General features: G+C 38.7%; 1 protein-coding gene across 1 annotated transcript in view; it reads right to left on the bottom strand.

Moving 5' to 3' along the window:
- Window positions 1–26,611, bottom strand: part of kcnq5a (potassium voltage-gated channel, KQT-like subfamily, member 5a) — a 102,534-nt gene that overhangs the window by 24,478 nt on the left and 51,445 nt on the right. Inside the window, exons 2-5 of the mRNA XM_053332754.1 lie at window positions 4,845–4,935; window positions 3,023–3,149; window positions 2,237–2,412; window positions 944–1,069 (exon numbers count right to left, since the gene is read on the bottom strand). Coding sequence (XP_053188729.1) covers window positions 944–1,069; window positions 2,237–2,412; window positions 3,023–3,149; window positions 4,845–4,935 — 520 coding nt within the window. The remainder of the gene's footprint in view (window positions 1–943; window positions 1,070–2,236; window positions 2,413–3,022; window positions 3,150–4,844; window positions 4,936–26,611) is intronic.

Here is a 26,611-nt window from a genome sequence, read left to right as displayed (position 1 = left end):
TTATATATTTGTGTAACTAATTGAGTAAAAACACTGAACAAAAGTTGCAAAAAAAAAAAGGACAAATACTAGAAGTACAGTAAATGGATAAATGTGGATGTTACAGATTTATAAGCAGGCAGGACTGTAATTTTTAATTGTCACTGCTCAGCGGTGATGGCTCTTGGTTTTTCTGTGTATCAGCTTTTGTGTTGACTCATACATCTTAAAACTTTTTGTGGTGTAACTTTTTTTTTTTTTTTTCCCCACAAAAGTGATTCTACAGCTTCTGCAATCAGTCCGTGATGCTTTTACTGTCTACCAGAAAGAAAGATGCTCGAAGGCCACGAAAGATGTGAACACTGTGTGTCTGAGTGTCATTCCCACAAGTGTAACAGACCAGTTTCACCTGGCAGCAGGAGAAAATTGAATTTATTGATTGGTCCATTTCTTGTCTGTGTGTTGTCTGTTTCCGTGTTTTCAAAGTGTAATGGGTTTTAGATGTAGGAGGAAACAGTGCAGTACAGCCAGCCAAGTGTGACTTAAAAGGCCATTCCTGTTGGTTTTCGTATCGCAGGTGCCATTAAGGTTGCACAGAAACTGTAAATGGAAATATATCACTGCTGTCAGATAAAAACAGAAACTCTTTGATGCTGCTCAGGATTAAAGGAAGCAACAGTTCTAAACTCGAGGGGAAAAGCTGTTCAGCACCTATTGCATTATTTTAAAAATAAATTATGGTTGTTTAAATCCTAAAAATCTCTTTGTGTGATAGAGTATAGGTCACATAATTTTAAGATGGTACACATTTGACCAAAAACCACAAACTGACTTTCAAATCTCCTATAAACCAGTTACCACAAGCACAGTAAGATTGCATTTAAAGGGGCTTTTAAAAAAGGCCAAAATTAGTTTAGTGTGTTCAAGTGTATTTGTGTGTCTTGTAATGTGTGTATGTGCTCACCGTGCCCCACCACAGAGCGTCAGCGTAGGTGGCAAACTCCTTGTTGAATTCTTTCTCCACCAGATACACCAGGAAGGAGGAGAAGATCAGCACCAGAAACCCGATGTACCAGGCTGTCACCAACTCCTATAAGACATACACAAACAAACACGATCATTATATTTCACAAACAGACGGTAAAGCTTATTACGTTATGTCAGACGTACCAGATTTAAGATCACATACTGGATTTCTTTCTCCGTCTCTCTTTTTTTAATTTCAAGTTTTATATTTATAGCTGTAATTTGTTTTCTCACCATGCTGCACTAGTCATAGAAAAACACCCATGGAAGGTAACAGGCAACAGGGAAAAAAAACTTTGGTGTTGTGAAGTAAAAATGTCACAAATTGCACTTGACAGCTAATTCTCACCTGTTGTTTCTGGACTGGTTGATCTTAAAAATGTTGTTTAAGAAAGCACAAAATTATGAAACCACACATACTATGTAATATACAGAAAGTGGAGCTAATTCCAGCATGCATGTATAAAGACCATAAAGCAACAGTATGTGATGGTGTGCCTGGGGCAAAGGAGACTTAAAGGTAGCATATTAAAAAAGAAACTCAACAATGTAACACTACTCAGGATGCTATGTGTCATATAGCTACAGCCAAGATGTAGCTATATGAGAAGATCGATACCACTCATGTCATGCCTGTATGATAAATATGAAGCTGGAGCCAGCAGACAGTTAATTTATCTTAGCATAAAGACTTGAAGCAGTCAGCCTGGCTCTGTCAGAGGTTCATAAAATCCACCTACCAGAACCCTCAAAGCTCACTAATCAACATGTTATCTCTCTTTTGTTTAATCCACACAGAAACTTAAATTTTAAAACAGCCGTTTGTCTTTTCACAGGGGATTTTGTATCAGACTATTTCTTGGCTGGGAACAGTTGCCAGGCAACCAAGCAAGGACTGCAGGAAGTTATCTCTCTTGTTTACTGTAACAACCACTTTAACAATTAACCTTTAATCTTACGTTTAACTTATTGTGATTGAAATTAATTCCAATTCATCTTTTTCTACTGTCTGGAGTCTAGTTGAAACAACTACTGTGAAACTTGTCTTTAATTTTTCACTCTATTTCAAAAGTGCTACATCAATAAACTTAGTGGTTATAATTATTAAAAGGTTTTACTGGGCAATAATGATCTGGAATACACAATAGAAGAACTGGTGACGTGGAGCACAGAATATCTTAAGGACGAAATTTAAGGTTCAGAAGAGCAGAAACTGTTCAAAATGTCCCACCTTACTATGTGCATAAACCACAGATCCCAGCAGCTTCCAGGTTCCTCCTCTACGGTCCATGCGCACCATGCGCAAGATCTGGAGAAAACGAAGGCTACGCAGCGCAGAGGTAGCAAAGATGTTACCCTGACTACCAGCTGAAACCACAGCAACTGAGGCGATGAGTACAATGATGTCTGGGGAGTAAAACAGCGAAAAATTGAAGGTCACAGGTTTCAGAATATTTGTAAAAGTAATTGTTGTTGACTCACCCACTTTCTACATCCATCTATACATCCAAATACCACCTTAAAAAAACAACTATTGATTCACTACAAGCTGTTTGTTTCCATTTCTGTCTCTATTAGTCTTCTACAGGAGCAACATGTGGAGGATCGAGAGCAACTATCTTCCATATTGATGTGCTTTCATGCTCTTTTTGATACCAGTTACATCAGCTGGGAACTGAAAAGGTCATTTCAAAAACACACAGCTCATTATTGAAAAGTACTCTAACAGGATGATATTAAGGATATCAAATGGAAATACATGTTTCTAGTAATACTGTTGCAAACTCATAATCTAATGTCTAGTTTTCTTGATTTACAATACAATAATAAAGTGTGCAGTTGACTGACTCTACAGTTAAACAGCAACACACCATGAGTTTAATTTTCTAGAAATTAAATAAATCCAGTGAAAAAGCTTGGTGTGATCATGTATTTCTATAAACAGTATCTGATTTTTTATAAATATACCTGGCAGGTTTTTCGCTCGGCAGTGTGAGACAAGCACACACAGACTTACCTATGACACAGAACGGTTTCCTGGCGAAGCGGAGGCGTCCCTGCCAGCCTCGGTAGCGGCAGCAGCAGCCAGCGCTCCATATCCTGATTATGTACTCCAGACCGAACACCACAATCATCACAAACTCCTGCTTGACAGAAAGCACGCACACACACACACACACACACACACACACACACTTAAATGCAGAAACACACAATAAAGACAGCAGTATCAAAAGGGTCATGGATTGAGTTTGTTGCTGAGCTGATGTTGACTGCTAGAACTACTGCATTACAGAAAACACATGTACACAAGCTGAACAACACATTTATACACAGACCAATTTGGCACGTTATTTCAATAACCCGTTCAAAAGGACAATATTACCCCTTTTCCACCGAGCTGGAGCTGGTTCGGAGCCAGAGCGACTAAGCACCGGTTCTTTGCTTTTCCACCGCCAAAGCTCCAGCCCGGAGCCTCAGAACGGGAGCCAGAGCAAGCACCAACTCTTTGCTGGTCTAAAGCAAGACCCGATTACATCAGCGGACTGGGGGCGGGGCTAACGTTTATTAGCCGGCTAGCGGGGCTAACGTTTATTAGCCGGCTAGCGGGGTTAACGCTCATTAGCTGACTAGCGTGGCATTTACAGTACAGAGGGTTAAAGATGTGGTGATTAAAAGTACTATTGTTATCATTTTTTTGCCAGAGCTGTCATCCTCTTCTTCTTTTTCTTCTTCTTCATTCCCGGCAGGCTAGCACTAGTTCCGAACCAGCACTGGCTCCAGCTCGGTGGAAAAGGGGTATATGAGGTAAGTGTGAAACAAATCACTTGTACTATCATGTGCTTTTAAGTCACAACCAACACGTCCTGGCAGGAAAAGCACAGGCCTAATTAATACTGTTAATAATGATTATTTTCCATTCAGGAGTGCCAGTTCCAGGTCCCTCTTATTACGCAGGCTGCCTCTATGGCTGCACTTGCTATGACACCTCAGTGGAACAGAGCCATCGTTAATGTGGTGAGTTACACCTGTGCTTTTCCTACTACGACAGTTTAATATGCCTGCTGTGTGGAAGGCTTATTGCTTAACATTATGCTAAACGAATTAAGTCAAAATAACTACCTGTATGAAAATCATTTGTAGAATAACAGACCTTACTGTGATTTCAGGTTTCATTGGAATTACTAACGAGAGGTGACAGCGTGTTGTTTTGGACTATAAAGAGTAACTTGGCCAGAGATGTTGTTGAAGCTTTAAAACTTATTTTTTAATACTTCTAGAAACCCACACACAATTACATTCAGCTCTGTTTTATTGGGCAGAAATCTCAGAGATATCTCAAAACCCTCTTCCCTTTGTGGCAAGTGGCAATGAAAATGAAAAAATGTTGTAATTTTTTATGTTATTTTGGGTGAACTGACCCTATGATATTTCCTCACTTCTCTGTTGTTGTTTTTCCACCTCTGCTTCCAGTTCATTTGAGTTACATAGTTGTTTTTTTCTTCCTACCTGCTCCAAGGGATGATTTAATCTCTCAACAGCAGGATTTTGACATAGATTAGTAAGGGATTAATCATTGCAATTCATTATGGAGTTGAGGATGCACAATCAGCATTTCTAATGCATGCAGGCATGAGCATGAAATCACACACACATTCAATACTATAAATATAACCATCTTATATTATTCATTCACTATTCATCAGTGTAGAATTATAAGGACTGAGTAAACTCTCAATAGGAGACATGTCTTGATTGCATACAATTACTTGGACATGAATGTGTGTGTGTGTGTGTGTGTGTGTGTGTGTGTGTGTGTGTGTGTGTGTTTGTCTTACCAGGATGAGCAGGCAGTGCGAGGAGAATTCCTGGTGAGCGGGGATGGTAGAAAACACAGAGAGAACCAAGCATCCAAACACCAGGATGAACCTGCAGAGGTGGAAACACAAACGATAATTAAATAAATAAATAAAGTGTAATCACTAAACATCAGGATGTGGCTCATTAGCTCTCTCTAATTCACACATCTTCCGCACGACACACACACGTAGCGCCTGCAAACTACAAAATGACGTGATTATATCTGCTCTGCCAGGCTACATTAAGCAGGATTGAAACATTATGAGGACCAGACTAAGTACTATTCAAAGCTCCACCAAGCTTTATTAAATTGTTGTTATCGTAGCGATCGAGCTGATTCACGTTCTGTATGGATGGGCTGAAGCCAAACAAACCCTGGTCACAGTGACACAAACTAAACAATGAGCTTGACACAGTGCTGGAGGCTGTACAGCAGCGTTCATGTGGGTGTGTGTTAGTGTGTGCGTATGTTTCCATCTGAATTATACAGCTAAAATTGAATTACGTATTTAAAGCTGAAAAGGTAAGCATCTTTTCACCTTGGAATTACATTATATGACATTACAGTCATTTATCCAAAGCAATTCACACGTTCTCCTCCGATGTGCGGTTGAGTGAGCTACTGTGATCAAATTTAAGATTCCCTTGGTGACCCCTTTTGTGTTGTATGCTATGGAGGTTGTTGGTGGTCACGGATTGCAAAAAGATGTTATGTTATGATAAAAGTGTTATCAATCCATGCAGTTTTTGGTTTAGTTTGTCCACATTTTCAGCTACACATGCCCGTAAATTGAAGATTATTGGAACTTTCACCTTCAATGTTTTTGGTGTTCATAGCATTGAGAGAAAAAAAAATAACATGCTGCATTATAAAACTGTTTTGACTGGAACTACTTCCACATGGTAGTGGTAATAATCTCCAATGTGGAAATGTTGGATTACTTTCATGCCATGAACCTCACAAACAAAATTCCTTTACATCGCCATCTGGGTGGAGAAATGCCCAACCTGAGATCTCCAAACACGGCAAAATAAAACTTCTCATGATATTCCTAGAGGTACAGTAAGAGAGAAAAACAATGTTTTTGTGGAACTTGGCTGAACTCGTCATTTATTTCCTACAAACAAAACATAACATGTATAATTTTCTGCATACCAGAGGTTTTTAATCAAGTAATGAAGAAGAAAATTGGCTTCCAGTTTTCTTCTACTGAAGCTTACATACTAAAGTTTGTCTCAGTATTAAAGTGGAATTTTGGAGCTGTGATAAAACCCGCTACAACCACAGAATAAATCACCATAAAACATTGTGTCTAATTAAAACATCAACACAAGTTGCACCAGTCTTTATTTTGGCAGGGCAAATCAGAGTACTCCTCATTGCCTCACTGACCTAAAGTGCCCCTCCTCTACTGCCCACAAGGAAACCGCTCAGTCACTTGTAAGTCATATGGTAACTTGATTAATGAGCAAAATAGAAATTAAAATTCATAAGGCAGCATCCAGGCAACATATGCACTGGCTAGAAGCCCCAGCCTGCAGTTCTTCAGAGTATCTCGGAAGCATTTAAAAAAAGATGCCATCTGTCTTTCTGATATTTACAGTCTTCTCATCTCCACAGATCTTTTGAGTGTTTGTGTACAAAATGTGTTCCAGTCTTGTTCCCTTCTCCTCTCCAAACCTGTCTCTCTCTCTCTTACTTTCTCTTTAATCTTTTATGCTCTTTGTTTGTCCTCCTACCTTTCTTTGCTCCTTGCCTCCCATCTCCATCTCCCATCTCTCTGCCTGTGCTTCAGTTCCCCCTTTCTTTCTCTCTGGATTCTTTCACCATCACTTTTTCTTTTCCCCTCTCCTGTATGATTAATGCCACAATTTATTTTCCATGGGATCTGTGAGGAATATGAAGAGGGGAGTCGAATATGCACATGTGCATGAATAGTGCATGTACCTGCAGCTGAGTTACAGCAGAGGAGGACTGATGGTTCCTAACATCCAGCCGACATCTGCATCTGATACTGACTCCTTCTCTAATAGCTCTTCACTGTCATATAGACAGACGGCACAGAGAGCAACTTTACAAACAGCATCCAGTTGTGGTAATGGAGTTTGTGTGTCAGAGTGTGTGTGCATGAACAGGCCTTTAAATCACTGATCCTGTTGGCTAGTAAGTGTTGTAAAATACATTTTCTTCACTTAACGTGTTTCTATTTCTTTCCTCTTTCTTTTTTGTTCTTATTGAACATAACTCTGGGCTCCTTTTATGTGAAGCACTTGGTGTATGTCATTTCTTTTGTTGTAAAACACTGAGCTGTATTTACTGTATGACTTATACTGTTGTTCCAATTTGTATGAAGGTGATAGGTGACATGCACAGAAAAAAAGAAAGATACATGCAGAAAAATGAACACCACTAAACTTATTGGGAAAAAGATAATTCACTTGTCAGGCTTGAATCTGTTTCTCTGCTCACACATTTGCTTGCTAAAAATCAAAAAATACAACAAAAACATAATTTTTCTTCCTTTTCCAGATGTGTTCTAACTGCACATAACTCTTCCAAAGGTTTGACTTGAACTGATCTCAGACTACCTCATTCAGGTGGTACAGTTTTTCGTCAGTATCCGTGTTATGAAAGGCATTCATACTGCTTTTACTCATAATTTTTTAGTCAAAATACTCCTGGAATCTGACAGTGGGAGATGGCCCAACAAGTGTGTGTGGTTGGCTGCATTAGAGTAGCAACAGTACAAGTGAAAAAGCAGTAAACAGTAACAGAAGTGAAGTACAGTAAAAATAAAAAAAATACAGTATGACTACAATAGTACTTGCTGTGTCGTCTGTTCAGGTTGTCCTCTCAGACTAACAGAAACCTCTTTAGATGAAACAAATCACTTTATTACACAGGGTATAGTGTACATGAAGACAGGCTTTTAAAAATACATTTGGGGGAAAAACTGGTCACATGTCACATGTTTGTGCACTGTCCAGCCTGATTGGATAAACTACTTATTCCAAACAGTGTTGTCACTAAAAACAGAAGCGATGTGCTGATGAGCTGGTGTTTTTCCAAGATGAGAAGAAAAGCTGACATTGAAAAATGTACTTTCAAATGTTTTGAGAAATGATAGACAAAGAGTCTTTTGTCTGTGTGTCTCCGTTACTACCCGAGTCCCTATTTCTGACAGGAGAATATGACATTTCAGGATGCGAGTATGATGACATAGATGATGGAAAAATTGTAATTGCAATCAAAATTGGTTTATAACAGTCTAGCAGCAAACTTAGGGAAATGTCTTCACTTCTGATTTCAACCTACAAATAGCAGACTTTGATACAGTGTTGTATAAAAAGCCCAGTTGTATGTCACTGTACAAATGAAATCTGTGGGTGTGTGGACACTAGTTTTCACATCTTGGCTACAACTGTGAAATTAAACAGCAATAAATCATATTTGCAAAAAAGGCTTTGGCTCAAGATCTCATCTTCTAATCAAAAAAATCCTCATGTTTCCGTTTCTTTGTAATCTCTGTAGTCACCAATTAAAAAACACATGGGTCATTCATACAGTACCTGCACTCCACTGAATGACTCATAGGAGCATGCTGCTTTACAACATAGGAGTGTTATATGCTGCTTTCCAAAATCATTAAAAAATACTGTTAAAAATAATTGTATTTTATGATGTGGCAACGCCATTGTGGTTTAAGTCTGGTTAGGTTCAGGCACAAAAACCACCTGGTTAGGGTTAGGAAAGGATCATGGTTTGTGTTAAAATGTTCACTTGAAATGTGATTACTACTTCCTTAAAGTTTAGTCAGCCTTCGTCATCATGGCAACAATAAACACCATTTTATGTTTTTATAAAAAATGCCCCGACTCGTGGATGGAAACGGGAAGAAATCAGCGGTCTCCTGCAGCGAAGCATTTTTTTGCCATCTAATGAACTGGCCAGCCACCCACCCAACCTTCCGCCGTCTAATAAGGAATCAGCTTATATAGACGCCATCTGAACTGCATCACTTCTGCGGTTCATAATTACTACGGCTGCTCAAACGTAACTATAGGCCGTCTTTGGCAACTGAATTTACAACCTGTGGGGCTGTTTTTCCGGGCTGGAGGACAGGCTTGCACAAAAAAGGCCTTGAGTAAACAAATAAAAAGAGTGAAAGAGTACAAACCAGATTAAATACTGAATGGTTTGATGAAAAATTACTATTATTATTATTATTATCCTTATCCTTATTTCTGTGTTCAGAGACCTCGATCACAGACCTAATTTCAAAGTTTTAAGTGGAACACCTTCAGCTCTTCACACTCACATTCTTTGATGGTACAGTAGTAATAACATGGCCTTCAGTCATTCTTACATTCAACATTACATTTACTATAGCGGCATCAGCTTCTAAAAGGGGATCAGATGGTCCCTCAACATTTTGTGGACGGAAATCAGTTTGTTTTTTGTTTTTTTTTGTTTTAACTTTCATGATATGCTTTGACAAATGGGACTTACATGTCAATGATGTGACCATGAATAAGGAGAAATAAACAAATGTGGCCACTTTTTGCTTTCTGTAGGGTTTTGTCCTACTTTTTCATTCAAGTTGATTAGATTGGCATATTCTGACATAGTAAATTATTCATACATGTATTCAGCATATGATCAGATTGACTTTATGTACTCAAATGGAGATGAAATTATTCCACGAGTGCAGACAGACATGATGAATGAGAAACATCTCTTCACTGATGTAAACGTGATGACATACAGGATCAATAAAGCTGTTGCATCGATCAGTCTGTAGGTGGATTAGCCACTTGATCAGTCAGTCATAGAGATGAATTGCTGCCACTGACGTTTGTGTGTACATGTTTGAGAAAGATGAGTGTGTGGTGAGACGTGTGTGTTTGGCATATGGATTTGAGGCGAGGTAAGTCTGTGAAGCATATGTTTCTGATTTCCTTTGGCCTGTAAAGAAAACCTTAATTTGATTACTAACAACTTACTAACACCAGAGGCTTTGTGTGTTTTAGCCTATTAACTACAAATCATACACAACATTTCAACTTCATATTTTTTGAAGCGTGCCGTCATTTTTAGATTATTCCAGTCTTGCAACTATTTCTTCTAATTATTACAAGGCATTAGGAAAATCTATTTGTAGTGATTATAAAATAAATAACACTAATAAATGCAAATGTAAAGCTTTTTAATTTTTTGTTTTTAATCACAGCTATAAAAGCCATTAAAACACATGAAATGCTCACTGTGATGGATCACATATCTCAAGTAAATTTCAGGCCTACACAAGTTGATTTTACAAAGTATACTAGCATGAACTGAAACTGCCCGGAAGGTAGGAAGATGCAATTGACAAGATTTCAGCAGAGTTGTAATATATTTTATGGTTTTAGGGTTTAATATGTAAAAAATGGGCTGTTTTGTAAGTTTATCACGTTTTAAACCCTAGAACAGAACACTTCAGAGTTGGGTGTACATTAATATTGATGCTTAGCAGACGTCAATAATATGGCAGCTGTACCTATCAACAGCAGGGCCGAGGATGTGAGTTCACTCCATCCAGAACATTTGCTTTGAACACGTCACTCTAAATGCCAATAAACTTCCTTTATTAAACATCTCAGCTGAGTGTTGCCTCGCTCTGACGTCATTCTGTCAGACCAACATCTGGTAAAGTTGGTGCTTTGACAGCCTCGGTGGATCCTGGATGAGTTGCAGGTGTGAGAGAGTGCCCACTTTGATGCAGACAAACTGCCTCTGATTTAATGCTGAAGACTAACCGCAGACAAAACTATATACAGCCAAAATCCAAAAGTCAAAAGTGAACAGAGACACCTGAGGAGAAGAGGTGTGTCTGTCCGTTACAGTCTACTTTCAGCACTATGTCCTTAATTGGTAAAATACTGAGTTTTGGATCAGTGGTTCAGGTTCGGGTAAGGGTTAGGCAAATAGTCGTTATGGTTAGGGTTAGGGTTAGGTTAAGTCTCCAGTAAATGCATGTAATATTCAAAAGGGTGCATGTCTGTGTGTTTTGGGGTAGTGGAAATGGGGGCACATACAGTATGAGTCACTTTCATTTAAGGGACACATACCAGACTTAAGACCACCTGATTTAAGATAGCTTGTGCAATTGGAGACAAAAGCTGTGAACCCATTTGTTAAAATGCTGATTCTTTGGGTCAGTGGTTAAGGTTAATTTAAGGTTAAGGTCATGGTGAGGTTTAAGCAAGTATAGTGGCTATGGTTAGGGTTATGTGTGTGTGCGCAAGTGCGTGTGTGTGTGTGTGTGTGTGTGTTTGAGATCAGGTTTCTGTGTATTTACAGCCTGGCCTCACAGACCTTTATTGCATTTTATTTTTGTACTATTATTATTATTATTACAGTACAGCATAAGCATGATGTCTTAGAATAACATGAATAACTGCAAAGTTAATACTTTATTAATAAAAAGATAATACTGTAAAATAAAGTACTATATGTACTCAAAGAAATCTATGAGACGGTGTGTGGAATAATTCAACTTCTAATACAAAATGCTGGAAAAAACAGCCTTTGCATAGAAACGCTGACTAAAATATGTTTGCGATAAGCTTGTTAGCAACAGTCATGTGTTATGAGTTTTGCTTACACTGAAACAGTATGTACAATAAATAAACACGAACACGTGCAGCCCTCTTCATACCCGACACACAACTTCAGAGAGGAGAATATTTTACTTTTCTTTTTCATGAGGATAATAAATTACCTCTCAGCCGACACATCTAAGTGAAAGAAGATTTAAAATCATCAAACACACTTACAGCAGAATGTGTGTATATGACTGTAAATCTACTCTGTTGCGAGGTATCACAAAGTCCATAGATTTGTCTACATGTGTTGGGAAAGCGTGTCTATAGCATGTACATTTAGAAACAAAGTAACACCATAAAGAGGTGAACATGTGCACAATTTCCTCTATGTGTTTACATTTAAATAAGCATCTCAGAATGTGAAGGACATAAAGTGTGCATTGTATGTGTGTGTGTGTGTGCGTGTGTGTGAAGGATTGGGTACGTGAGAGGTCAGGGTTTTCCACACAATACAGTCTGGTATCATTATCTATTTCCTCCTTTATTTCTGTGCCAATCATGCATACCCTTTCAATCAAGAACGGGAGGGAGGGAACGGAAACATAGAGCGAAAGATTGAAAGAGAAAAAGAGACAAAAAGAAATCAAGTGAGCCAGAGAGGCCAGCTTTCGGATTAATGCATGAGTAAATGCCTCATAACAGCATAAAATAAAGATAGAAGATATGATAGAAGATAGATGGATCATGCAAAGAAAAGAAAATGCTGAAACCTGTGAATCAAATGAATGGCGCTACAGAAGGAGTGAGATCAGCAGGTTCCCCTGGATGAAAGCAGGGATAGAAACAAGGCTGTGATGAGAAGATAAAGATTGAACTTAGCTATGAATTAAGTTTCTCCTTCTAGGAAAGGCATGGTTGATCGGTATATCAGAAGTAAAGCAAGAGCGAAGAAGAAGGAGAGAGAGATTAAGAAAGAGATGACAAGCTGAGAAAACAGACTGAGCACAGTCAGTCTCTTCTTTCTTCACTGACTCATCTCTCTTTTTCTCTTTGGATCTCTTTTATTCTAATCAATATCAATCTTCATCAATATTCTTATATGTCAAATCTTGATTTTCAAGCCTATATGATTCAAGAAGGAATGTAGACAGATTGGACAAAAGACTGAAAGTACAGTGAGCAATAAGAGAGGACAAGAGGAGAGAAGAAAAAAGCAAGATGAGGTAGAGCGGGAAAGGGAACGAGTGAGAAAGAGGGATGAGTCAGGCTGACTCCTTGCCAACAGTCTATTAGTTAATCCCTGTGTTTATCCAGTCGAGTGCAGTATCTTACCTGATGATGGCAGCGATAAAACATACGGTTTTATTTCTAAGCAACTACTTGACCAAACAGAGCTGGGCCAAGGACACGCCGCTGCGCTGCACAGGCCAGTTTTCTCTGAACACGTCCGAAAGGTTTTCTCCATCAAAAGCAAAGCTGAGCTATGATAATATTAATTCTCGATTCACTTCAGAAAGTTCAAGGAGCAGGGTCAGCTTCAAGTGGAGGTGGCAGGAATTCAACGTCTCACTTAAGGAAGCTTCAACAAGGCAAATTTTTGCTGATGCAAGAGCATGAAATAAGGTTGAACTGAGGTTAAGGCTCGACACAATATGCTGACCTAAAATATGAAATTTTTACATTGAAGCAAGTGTATTGATCTGTTGATCAATTTAAGGCTGAGATATTTATTTTATTTTATTTTCCATCTGACCTTAAAGGTGCAGTGTGGAAAATGTAGTTTCATCTAGCAGAATGAACTTCTCTAAGTGCTAGTCTTAAGTATGTTTTAATTAATGGATAAATCACCTGAAAATAAGTATATATCTCAATTTTGTTGCCTTAGAATGAGCCATAGAAAGCGGGTCCTCTTCCATGGAGACCACTATGTTGCACCGCCATGTTTCTACAGTAGCTCAAAATGGACAAACTAAACACTCAAGAGAGGGCCTTTCGTGTTTTTTACAAGCTTCATGGCCACTGTAGATTCTTCTACACCCATGTAAAGAGATGTAGAAAGATTCCCTGGGCTTGCACATTTGATGAAGGCGGAAAAAGAATGACATGACTATAAAGTATTAGATCAGATAAGGATATATTTCATGTTTTGTATATACACGCTATACAGGAATGACTTTAATTTTGTAGCTAAAAAGTCATTCACACACAAAAGAAATATACACTATTCTCTCTTTCATTGCTAATGTTAGGGGCCACAATGATCACAAAGAGGTCTAACTGTTAGAACCTCTTATAAACTCTTGTAAAACAGAAATCAAATTAGACTTATTTTGGTTTTCGGAGAGCTAATGCTGCGTAAACAGCACTGTCAGTAACAATCACAGATATGGAGCATGTTGAAAGCAACGTTATTGAATAATGTTTTATAGGCTGAGGTATCTTAGACCATAAACAGAATGCATCACTTTTTCTGTAGCAAACTTCTGAAACATGTCATCAGTTCAAAATCATGTTCAATTCTTGTAAAATTAGGAAAAATCTTAAAAATAACATGCTTGTTGTGATACACCTACACAGAGAAGCAGAGATTGATAGGAAAGTTCAAGGGTGCATTTCACTAATACAGTGGATTCAAACCTGCTACATCAAGAGCTGATGGCATGTCTGAGCATAATTAATCATGAGTAGTATAATAGCTTAAGAAGCAGCTGTTTGGTTTCTTATTCCACATCCAGAAGCCATGTGATCACAGTACAGAGAGACAAAGAGAGATAGATAGTAAAGTTAGGGAGAGGGATGCAGAGAGAAAGAAAGAGCCGGACAGGAGCCAATTTTCCATGATGTGGGATGCACCGAGGATGGGTGCGAGAAGACTCGGAAAGCTTTTAGTGTGTGTGTGTGCGTGCATATGTGTGTTCTCACTAACTAGACGCAGACTGACATACTGTTGAGAAAAGCCAACAGCTAACAGGGTTCATAAAAACACTGGCTTACAGCCTCTCTCTCACACACACACACACACACACACACACACACACACACACACACACACACACACACACACAGGAGAAGCAGACACACATATATGTTTACTTAAGTCACTTTTGGGGTATTTACATTAATTTCTTGGAGACTTAATACTAAGCTTAACCCATATTTACCAAAACCTAACCCTAACCTTAACCACTGACCCACAAATCAGCGTTTTACCAATTGTGGACATGGTTTTTGTTCCCAGTTCTTCAGGCTGTCCCGAATCAACTGCTTTTAAGTCTGGTTTGTGTCCCTGAAAGTGACTTAAGCCCCCCCCCCCCCCAAACACACACACACGCACCATACATCAGATTCCTATCAGCACCCATCTCTGCACTAATACCCCTCCAAGACTCCTGTTCAGAGTGCTGTGCAGCAGATGTCAGAAAGACAGACAGAAGACAAGTGAGAGAACAAGAGAATGAGATAGTAAAAGTTATATATAGACAAATGCATATAACAAAACTGTATTTTAGTTGTATATTAACCAGGTAGTCTTGACCAAATTGAGCCAAAAACATCAAATGCCAAAGTCACCAAAATACGACAGTGAGAACTGTTCATCTTCTGTCTCTTTTTTCCTTGAACCACATATCAAACACTTTTTATCATTTCATTTCTAAGAAATAAACACTGTCTTATCCAAATCAAAGCACTGAGCCAAGGGAATTAAAAGCACAGCTCTGAATTTGCTGAGCATTTCAAGACCTGAAGTGATCTATTTTACAATAAACTCTGAGTTGGCTGTATAAATTTAGCAGATACACAGTGCCATTTCCCACTTAGCTCTGCCAGCAACAGTGTGCACACTATGACAGAAGGCATTGCACCTTTTGAGTTTTAGGAAATCCACCGAGCTTAGTGGGCAGCCTTGATTAATGCCATTTAACTATGAGCTAGCATTATGTGCATGAAGGCTCATTACTCAGACCAAGGCAGTGCAATCCAAAAAGAGCTACGATTGAACAAGTTCAATATCTGTGCAGCTCCAATGAGCTTAGTTAAGCCAAGACAGAAATATGGTCGGTCAGGAATCTATTCTTGCTTTTAGTCTGTATTTTGGCCAGCCAGACATTTTCTGTAGTTAATTTAGAAAGCATATTCACTTGCTTGGCAGGGGTTAAATAAACCAATATTTTCTTGAAAAGTGAAGGCCATTACTGTTACTTCCAGACATGAAAAAAATCTGTTTATCATTTCAAGTAAGGTGCATTTGATTTAGTTATTTTGTGTGTGGTGTCTTCAGATCAGAGGCAAATAGAGTGTCTGTTTAATTAAGTGTGTGTTAAAGTTTGGCCTGTGAGCAGTCGAAAGCACTGTTTTCACTTGTGAGTGTGTAGCTGTGCAAGTATGTCAGACTTGCTGTATGCTATTTGTCATATGTCATATATGAAAAGCTTTTATTTTAGATGCTGGAGGCTTGACATTTTAATGGTGTATCAGGAAGTCTGTATGCTGTCCTCTTCCTTCAAGAGTTAAAGAGAGAGGCCACCATCAATGATTTCATTCTTTACTGATTTTTTCCATTTTGTGTCTTGCGGTTTTAAAAAAAGTGCACTGTTATTATACTAAATATTGTTCTTGCAATTGTCTGCTCTTTTTGAAAATGTCCAGACAATCACCTGATTTCTTTCTCATGCTGGGCAATGAAACAAATTTGGTTGAGAATAGGAGAGGGATTCTTTGTGATTAAAAGGCCAAGCCACAATACTGTGTACAGCCAGGTTAAAGTGTGCATGGCTGTTCAGACATCTGTGAATATAAAGTGTCTATATGATTTGCAGGAGGAGTCAGTCATTCAGGAGAAAGACTGGTGATATTTGAAATAAACAGCAAAACAAGAACACCCCTCCCTCCCCCTTTGTGCTCCTTGAGAAGCTGCACCCACCAAATTCATGGAAGTCAACAACTAAAAGAGAAATATGGCAGAATTCAGGGCAATGCGTCAGCTGTAGAGTCACTTCTGTTCCTCTTATACTTCATCATGGAGCAGAAAAAAATGGTCTCATGTTAGCACAGCAGTCCATCCAAGCTCTCTACCTCTCTGCAGCCTCCCCACTTCTCACTGAGACTGCGTTCATCGTCTCTGCCCACAGAAGTAGCCGTCTGTCAGCTTTAGCTCCTGAGGAGCGGAGAGGACGGCAGCCAGACAGACTGTCTTCACCAGGCTGACTGACAGCAGAAATTTACTGAGCCAAAATCGTTTGCATGTCAGCTCCGCAGGAAGAAATAAACAGTGTTTGTATTTATTGATTCAATGACACAGTTTATAAAGTGAAAACACATATACAGTTGGAAATTTCTGTGATTTAAAAAACGTCCTGCTCAGATTATGCTTCACTAAACACCACAGAAACAGTCTCGGAGGGTAAACACGGGGGGTCTCCATAAGACTGGCCTGGATTCAGTCGGATTGATACATTTAATAAAAAGTGTGTCTGTTGTGTGAGAGAACACTTTGTGAATTTGCACCAGTTCACCCACCCTCCTCCACCATTCAACAGGTGCTAGAGACAGCAGACTGTCATGTTCTCACTCAGACAGCTGCTCTGATGGCTTCCCCCTGTCCTGTGTCCTGTGTGTCTCTTTTTCAATCCACACTGATTCTGTCACTTTTCATGTAGGACTTCCCTCTTTAGTCAGTAAACATTATCTTGTAGCAATCATGTTGAATTATGTTCACTGTTAATGTTTTTTCTCAAAGTCACTGCCTCAAGTTGCAGGGAAATGGTCAAGTTGGTCGGTGGACTTTGGTTAATGTTGGGGAAAGATTGTGGTTTGGTTAAAAAGACAGAAAAAAAATAATTTCTTGTGCTTCACACATGAGAGACAAGACATGACCTAATTACACACTAACCCTAACCCTAACCCAGTTCTGAGTGGAAAGACTTTTCATTCTTATCTTGTTAAAAGAAACATCATTTCGGTTCTATAAAACTGCATTTGCTGTTGCTAATTACTAGTATAGATTTCTAGGAAGGAGGGTTCATTCAGCAGACAGTGGGGAAAACAACGTAATGTTGAGATCTACAGTATGTGGTTTATTAAATACACCAAGTGAAACAACTTGATAATTGGTGCGTTGAACCAGATCTCCTTACATGAAGAAAAAAAACAAACAAACAAAAACACATGTGAAAAATGGATTGTACAAGCACGGCTTCTGTGTGCTGAACAGGGCAGAAGGAGATGAGAGTCTTAAACACACTGTGAAAGTGTGGATCGGGGAACTGGAGGGGTGAAGCTATGCTGTTGAAAAGCTTTGGTGGAGTAGAGTCAGCTCATTAGGCCAACAGATGGCTGACTGGTTCCCCTAGCTCGATGGAGGGGCAACTTAACTGGAGAGAGGCTGACTCAGCATGGCTTATGGCTGTGCAAGTGTATGAGAATATAGTATATATATAATAGCATTTTCAGCGTTAAGTGATTGTCAGTGTGTGTGTGTGTGTGTGTGTGTGTGTGTGTGTGTGTGTGTGTGTGTGTGTGTGTGTGTGTGTGTGTGTGTGTGGCACATTAATATGCATGTCTGGTGTTATTGTACACTCAGTCCAAGTAGCTATCAAGTGCGTCAACGCATGTATCAGCCCACACAGCTCCATCTGTTCTGCTGTCTCCTGCCCTCTGAATGTTTAGGTTATACATTTTTAACATTGTACAGTGAAGACAGAACACTAAAAGGGGTTAAAATTGTACTGGGCTTCTTTGATTTTGTGTCATGCTGTCTTTGTATTTTCCTTTTTTTGTCACATATGCCTGTGTACAAATAAAAAGCATCTTTGAAGCAAAACACGATGAATCAGAAGGTTGAGATGGAAGGGGTGGATAATATTCTTGGCTTTTAAGTATCTCCATTTTAGTACTCAGTTCTCATTACTGCATGTGCTGTTTTTGCACTACACTTCACTTGTTAGTTAATCAGCGTGACCTGTGCAATAATGTCTTTTTACTCTAATTTTCCACTAATTAAGTTGGAGAACTATTAATTCCCAATTAACTGCTGTGGCTGCTGGCAATACAAAACACATCATGTGCTCCATAAGATTTTTCCCTTGAAATCTACATCAATGAGCTTTTCATTTTGTTTGGTTTTTAATTAGAAATTCACTGGAACACTAAACAACTTTTCATGCCAAATATCAAACAATCCCCCAAGATGATATGCCACTGCATGTTTTCTTCATTCAGATTCTTATAAAAACGTCATCTGGCTTCTGTGCTGTGTTTGATTACATTAAAGTTGTGTGTTAGTGTTTTAGTAATCTCTAACCAAGCACAAATGATTAAAATGAATGTTAACACAATCAATTACAATGTTATGGGTGTTTAAGCATGAATAATTGCTATGCATGAGTGATTGTCACAAAATCTGTTGTAAATATTACAGATCACTTGTGTGATGAGGTAATGTGAGAGTGATGGCATAATGCTTAAAAATATCTTGAAGGAAAGATGAAAAGACTAACCCTTCAGCTACACTGGGCACGTAACGTAAGTGGACTGTTCGCAAAACATCATGCTGTGTTGAAGAAGACTACAAACTAGCAATTGACACCATGAACTCATTGGGAAAATGTTTACAGAGGTAATAAATTAAGTGATAAGTAGGGTCATTTTGTCACCGACGTCTGACTTATTTTTGTATCCAGTGGAGTCGCCTCCTGCTGGTAATTAGAAAAAATGCAGTCGAAGGCACTTCTGCAATGGCTTCACTTATTAGATACTGTATATAGCTACCTGCTTGATGTCACATTTTGTAATATTTTTATATAAAGAATATTTTTAACAACAATGTATTTCTAAAATATGTCTATTTTTAAAATGTACAATAATAAGCAACGTAGTAAGTAAGAGGCTAAATAGTAAAAAAAAAAAAAAACTTAAATGTTATTCATTCAACTAGCTCGAAAACTTGACATCTAGCATAATTAAAACATCACTAGAAACTCCCACCACTAATGAAGTCTTCCTCCATGTTGCATCTTTTCTGAGGTTGTCCCTTTAGCAATGGCCACTCTGCATCACCCAGGTCATATAACTCTTTAAATCTTTCTTCTTCAATAATTAGCTTAAATGAATTATATTATTGTATTACATTTGGTATACTATTTCAACTTCTGTTGTCAACTTATATCAAAAGGAATCAAGTTACATGAAGTAACATGAAACAGGAAAAATAACAAATAATAGCACAACCGATCTGCTAAAAGCTATAGTCATTTATCCTGTAAAGCTTAATTATTTAAAAGGCAATACCATTTATAGTGCGTTACAGACAGGTCTATTTTGAGGCTTAAAGGCTTCAACTCGACACATACGCACGACTTACGCCCTGCTATCGTGCCTGGTGTAGCCACTTTAATTGATTATAATGGAAGTGTATAGTTGCAGCATCCGGTAAAAAGAGAAATGAATGTGTGACAGAAAGAGGAAGAGATTTTCAGTCTGGTGGAAATGGGACACAGTCAGCCTGCAGGCTACAAAGAAATCAGTGGTACCTTCTGCTACCGTCTCCTCTCTCTTTCTGTCCTTTTTCTCTCTTTCCTAAACAAATCATATAGATGTAGCCCTGTTGTTGCTTTTTTCTGTATCATGATCAATTAATAACAAAGCCTCCCTGGGGTCAGCTGAGAAAAGAGTGATTTGTAAACTGTGCCCTCGGATAACCCTAACCCTCAAACACAATTGATTGTAAATTAGGAAGTTGCTCATTTAATTTTATATCTCCAAGAATATATGGCTCAGGATATTTAATATAAAGTCATCTTTATATTATATATAGTCTAGACATAGTCTTCCTCAATTAATATTGAGCCACATCATCCAATAAAACACTCTGACATTGTGTGTGTGTGTGTGTGTGTGTGTGTGTGTGTGTGTGTGCCTGAAAAAACCTTAATCAATTTGCCTTTCCTGTTAAAAAAACGTAATTTATTTCAAAGTGGACCGACTTAATTTCAAGAAAAACGGTGGCTGAGGATCATGGGTAGTAACATTAAAAACGGAAAAAAAAAAAAGAAAAAAAATTGAGGGCATAGATTATGACTCAGTTGACCCTCGGGGGTATATATATATATATATAAATGTATGGAAAATTCATAAAATGAAACATCAAAGTTATAAAAATTATTGTACAGATTAAAAATAGTTCATTTGGCTGCAAAATATGTCATTGTGCTTCAGGAATATCTTTTCTAAATGTTAAACTATGATAATAAAGGTCTTTATATATTTCATAGGTGCCCAATTAATACAATATGATATCTTTTTTTTTTAAATGCGCCTGAATTGCAAAGACCTTAAAAGATCTTTAAGATATCAGTGGCCATTCAGACTGTATTAAAGAATAAGGAATCCTGAACTTTAAGAATATCATTGAGAGAATAACACTGCCTTGAATTAAAAGACATTACATTTTAGTCACTAATCTGTCCCTGATTGACAGAAATCTGCACAAAGTGAAGTGAAGTGAAGTGGAAAAACTGATGAGGAGCAAGTATCATGGATGGAGGACACGCTCTCCTGCTGACCATTAGTGGTAGACAAAAGAGGAATGATCCGTGACTCTGTTTCCTGAGTGTGCACACTGGACTCTCTTTGGGCTCCATATATCTGCAGTATGTAGCTATTGGCTGACCAGTGAAAGATAGGCTGGCAGATCATGCTGACTGCACAACTCTGCTCAGGATTGGATCATTGCGCCCAGCACTAAGAGGTAAATTATGGTTGTTTTTCACCACTTAATTGGACACTCACAGTAACACAGATTGAAGCGCTGGGCATTAAAGGGGACGTATCATGCGCATGTCCAGATCTGTATTTATATCTTTGCATGATTTAGAGTTCACAAATCTCCTTATTTATCTTACACTAGTCCTTTACACATACCCTCAGTTCAACCTCTGTCTGAAAAGGCTGTTTTAGCTCCTGTCTCTTTAAGGTCCCCCCTTCCAATAAAACTTTTTTTGGAAACTTCTCAAATACATCTGTACATATTTGCGCCTGATTCCGATCTGAAATATGCAAGTGGACAACACAAACATCACATGGAACAAACTAAGTAGCAAAGGCTTAGTGATGACTGTTTGTGGGCATGTGAGGTCATCATGAGGAGAAAGTAGAGGTAACATTGCAAGCCAAGTGTTCAAAGTAGGATGAAGTCTAGGCTCTGGACACATAGACAACATAATAGCATAAAAATAACAGAAAATCACAACAAGCACGATATGCCCCCTTTATAAAATGTTCAGATGCAGACACACAGTCACATGGAAAGACACATTTCCTGGTAAAAATAACCCAACCTCATAAAAAGCTTCAGGTGGGAAATACTTTGAATAGTTAAGGCATGTAAATCAAAAATGTCATTAATTAAGCACTACGTACCTCTGTGTAGATGCTGAATACATAATGTCACTATGATTATAATTCCTAGGATAGAATTTAGAAATTACTACACGAATAGCGTAGAAAACACAAGATTTACAGGGAAAAATGCAGAGGCTGAGCCAACTTTTTAACAAGCAGCAGAAAATACAGACATTCCAACAGCGCGGAAAAGATGGAATTCCGGGAATGTCCTAATCAGCCAAGCTGATGGCCTCCAGATAAGACGGATAATCAGCGATAGGGACAAATGGCTGTTTACTGATGGAGGGAGATGGGAGAAACGTGTGCCTCAATGACAGCCATTTAACAGGTCAAAAAGCTCCGGCTGGGAACCCTCAGACTGCCTTTTGATGTCTGATTGGCGAAGTAATTGTGGGCAATCTAATGTGTGCATCTGTGTGTGTAACAATATGATTGAAGGAGTTTATCAATTAGATGTGCAGAATGTGTCTGTGTTTTTGTGTGTACATGTGCGTAACACTCTACATCTGCCTCTATGGTCTCCATGTGTGGTACGCCACAAAAACCTGCATCTCATCTGTATGCATAAACAGTCCCCATCTTCTTTGTGTTTGACTATATATATCACAGCATTGATATACTTAAGTAATAATGATATATACATATATAATCATGATCAGCCATGTAGTGTTCAAGATCAATTGGTTCTTGCTGAGCCTTTAAAACAGATGAAGTTTCAAAGAGAAATCTTTGTTTTAATGGACTTCAAACCTGGTATGAAGCTGACATTTCTGGGTGGGTCTACTGTTTGTTTAGTGGTGTATAGTGAGGACATATGGCAAAACATAAATGCTGAGAGCTTTTTTCTTTTGCCGTGACAGGTGTTTGACATTTCCATTAAAACATATCAATGTTACAATAAATGTCAGTTTTTGATGCCAGTTTCTTAAAATCTGAGTTGAAAGCCTCTCAACTGTTTGGAGCTGCCCCTAAAGTTCAAAAACCATCCATCACTGATGAGATGGAGAGCCCTATTTCAACACCCGCTGTGGCCTTAATGGACCAGAGAGAAACTCGCCCACAGTTCTGATGGTTTTGTTGAGCAAAGGTCTTGACTCTTCATTTTTTTTAGAGCTTAGAAATCTCCCTGTCATGTTCTTCTCGGCACATCAACAACGCTGCGGGAGCTAGAAGCAGAATGGACAAGGCACAACTGAACATTATAACTCAATATCAGTGTCTGATAGAAAACAATGTTCTTCCCTTCAAAAACCTGCTCACAGGTACTTTTAACGGGATTGTCTATGCATCAGGCGGCTGGTTCATTTCATTAACAGCTGGGACTTTTAGGATAGAAACAAACACTGTACTGGTTTAGGTGTTTGCTGCCAGTGAGCATGACATGAGGTCAAATTGTGCAGAATAAAAGCATGACATTATTTCTGACTGTCTGCTGATAATGACAAACCTCACATCACATTTTTTTATATCACAGAGATAAGAGAGAGCTTTGTAACCCTCAACCTTGTGTCCGGTCTCTGCACTGCTGGTCGCTCCCAATTTTTAAGGCTCAAGGAGCTGAAACTTGAAGCAAAGACTAACAGAAGCAGCGAGGCCTTGATGAACGACTTTTTTTGGGGTGCTGCTGAGTGCGCTGCTTTGCTTTGGCTGCTGTCTAGTCCCCCAATCTCTTGCCACAAACACACACAGACATGCACACACCTCCCACCCCATCCCACAAGGCTGTGTCGCAGCCCAAACATCATTCCAGCTGATTACACGCCAATTCCTATCAAGAGCAGCCTGCAAGGCTCATCCCCGCCCTGATTAACACCAACCACCATGCACTGCAATGTCTTCAGTATGTTTCCATCAGTTCCTTTCTATTTTTCCACCTTTTAACCCATGTCTTCTATTGCTGTTCTTCTCCAGGTGTCTCTTTTCCTTTCATGTTTCTCTTTCTTATGTCTTTTCTTTGTGTCAATCTTCTTTTTTTGTCTTTGCAATGATTTTCATGTCAACAGTTTGCTCTGGATTGCAGCCACCAACACTTTTTAAAGGAATTTTAAAAACATTTAAACACAAATTAGTCCAGAAAAGGCTGGTATTGTTTGGTATGATTTCCTTGCACGACTTTATATCAATTCAAAACAACATGATGATGAGTGGAAAACAAAAGAGAGAGAGGTCATTTATAATTTGATGAATGCCAGCAGCTTTTTCAGTAGAGCCACCCTGACAGAGCCGCCCTTCTATCCATGTATACAAAATTGGGACTGTTTTTGTCAATAAACAGTGGAAACTATAAGTCAGTCGCCAGTCCTTCAGCTAATGCAAGCTTCTGTAATTTGCATGTCTTACAGAGCCATGAGTGCCATTTAAAAAGAAAAAATTCATATCCTCAGCTTTCTACCCATCGCCTGCAGCTTAGCCTTGTTTGTTGATCAACCTGAACAGAAGTTTCATTAATCACCTCACTACTTACCACAAAAAGTTATGAAGAGTTTCTCTACGTGATGGTGCAGGAGCACACAAGTAGAAAACAAGCAGGCAGACATGTGACCTTTGCGTACTTAATACAAACATACGTCAGGATGAGCTAAACAATTTAAAGTGTAATATATATATATAGATGAATAATGAAATACATTTTTTATTTGTCTTTTTTCTGTCTCGCCTGTGTCCAAATTTGTGACATTGATGCTATGCTGCTACATGTAGTGCATCTCAAGCACAAGGCGACCAATCTGACTTTGACTTTTGTATGATTCTTAGCAAATTCTTAGGAGACACAACAACACACAAACAAATGGAGTATATGGTTAACATTATAGCATCTACACACAAACACCTCACTTGACACTTGCTGGTGGTGGTTTGCACATGTGCACAAAAACACAAACACACCCAACCATGCATACAGAAGCACTGAAGAGAGCCTTGTTGTCGCATGCCTTCACACTTGCGTCTGTGACTTAAGCTGTGTGCAGCTGTTGCATATTGACAAGACTACAGCCAGCAGTCTGTGTGTGCATGTGTGTGTGCGCGTGTGTGTGTCTGTGCATGTGTGTGTGTCCAAGACTGCTAGCTATTTCCTGAGCTGTCTGTTGTGATAGCAAGTGCAGCTGCTTTTCTCTGTGCTTCCATATAATACAAAAGACTGACATTTAAATACTGACTCACTGTGCAGCAGGAGTATTTACTGTATGTGTGTGTGTGTGTGTGGGGGGGGGGTGGATTACAGATTTGGTTACAGATAGTTTAATTAAAGGATTATGTTTTGTTGAAATGTTAGTCTTTGCTTGTGTGGAGTACAGTTACACTGACCTGATGAGTGCTGGCTTCTCTCCATTCCCTCCCCATCTAATTGATTTTATCTTATACTATGAGATTAGTACAGTATTGAAGTGCATTACATGGAGGGCAGCACCACCCAAAATCATTGTAACCGTCTATCTATTGACTAAAAACAGAATTATGAAAGCTTTTTAAAGTGATACTGACGTCTTAAGAGCTTTTCAGTTAATTTTCCATATTTCAGATTTTTATTAGGTTCCATTAAAATCAAATCTACTCACATATATCATCGCTACAATATGAAAAAGTCTGTTAAGTCTTTGCCAATGTGTGAGCTAAGTTTGTACTGAGAAGTCCATGTGACTAGCTATCTTTCTTTTTATTTTCTTTTTTAGAATTGCATTAAAATGTCCTGAAATATTACAGAACCTGATTTGAGGATTACACCAGGTACCATTTCTGTGCAGAAAGACAGATATTTGTGTTTTAGAGATAAATTTAGTGAGTTTGAGTAGATTAATCATTCTCGTGAAGACACACATTAGCTAGAAAATGAGAGCTCTGAAAGATTATATATCAACAGAACAGGTTGTACCCTGCATGCCAAGGCTTCCAAAGCAATAACGGTGAAACATAAAAGGTTTTACATTAGCTAATTTTACTATCCTTAGCACTTTCTTTATATGATTTGAAAGCTAATCTTCCACGACGCTAGCTCTATGCCAGAATCTCTGACGGAGATGAAAACAAAACCATCACTGAATTTTTAATATGAGGCAGTTTTGGCTGAAATAACTTTATTAATAGCAGGACTTGGAGCATGACAGTGTTCTTTTAGATTGCCAAAAGAAGCAAGAGACAGGAAAGAAAAGAGATTATATTTGTGTGTGTGTGTGTGTGTGTGTGTGTGTGTGTGTGTGTGTGTGTGTGTGTGTGTGTGTGTGTCTGTTGGACTGATACAGAGAATCTGGGTAAACGGGAGTGAAACTTGCAGAGAAACTGAGGAAGCAAGAGAGCAAGAGCGGCACATTGTGTGTTTCCATGCAGGGTGTGTGTTTATGCATGTGTGCAGGTTTACCGTGTGTGTGTGTGTGTGTATGCGAGTATGAGTGTGAGTAAGGGACGGTTTGATCTCGTGCTGGAGAGTGTAAAGAGATTTTCCATCCATTAGGGTGGCTGCACTCCCAGACACACACAGACACACAGACACACACACACACACACACACACATACACACATACACACATACACAGTCTTTCAAAGGAAAGTAACTCTGAGATCATAAGTAAATATACTAATTATATAATCTCTTGCATGACGGATCACATTTTGGATGGATGGGTTTTACTCTGTGTGATTTTGTGAGTTTGTGCATGTGTGTGTGTGTGTGTGTGTGTGAAATGACCAATAACATGAGAGCAGTGAAAGGTACTCACCTACTCATCGCGCAGCAGGGAACCCACATGGAGAGAAAAAGAG

Source organism: Scomber japonicus, chromosome 14, assembly GCF_027409825.1.
Source record: "Scomber japonicus isolate fScoJap1 chromosome 14, fScoJap1.pri, whole genome shotgun sequence".
NCBI classification, from domain to species: domain Eukaryota; kingdom Metazoa; phylum Chordata; class Actinopteri; order Scombriformes; family Scombridae; genus Scomber; species Scomber japonicus.
Note: the sequence above shows the minus strand (reverse complement) of the source record. Positions and strands in the feature narration are given on the sequence as shown.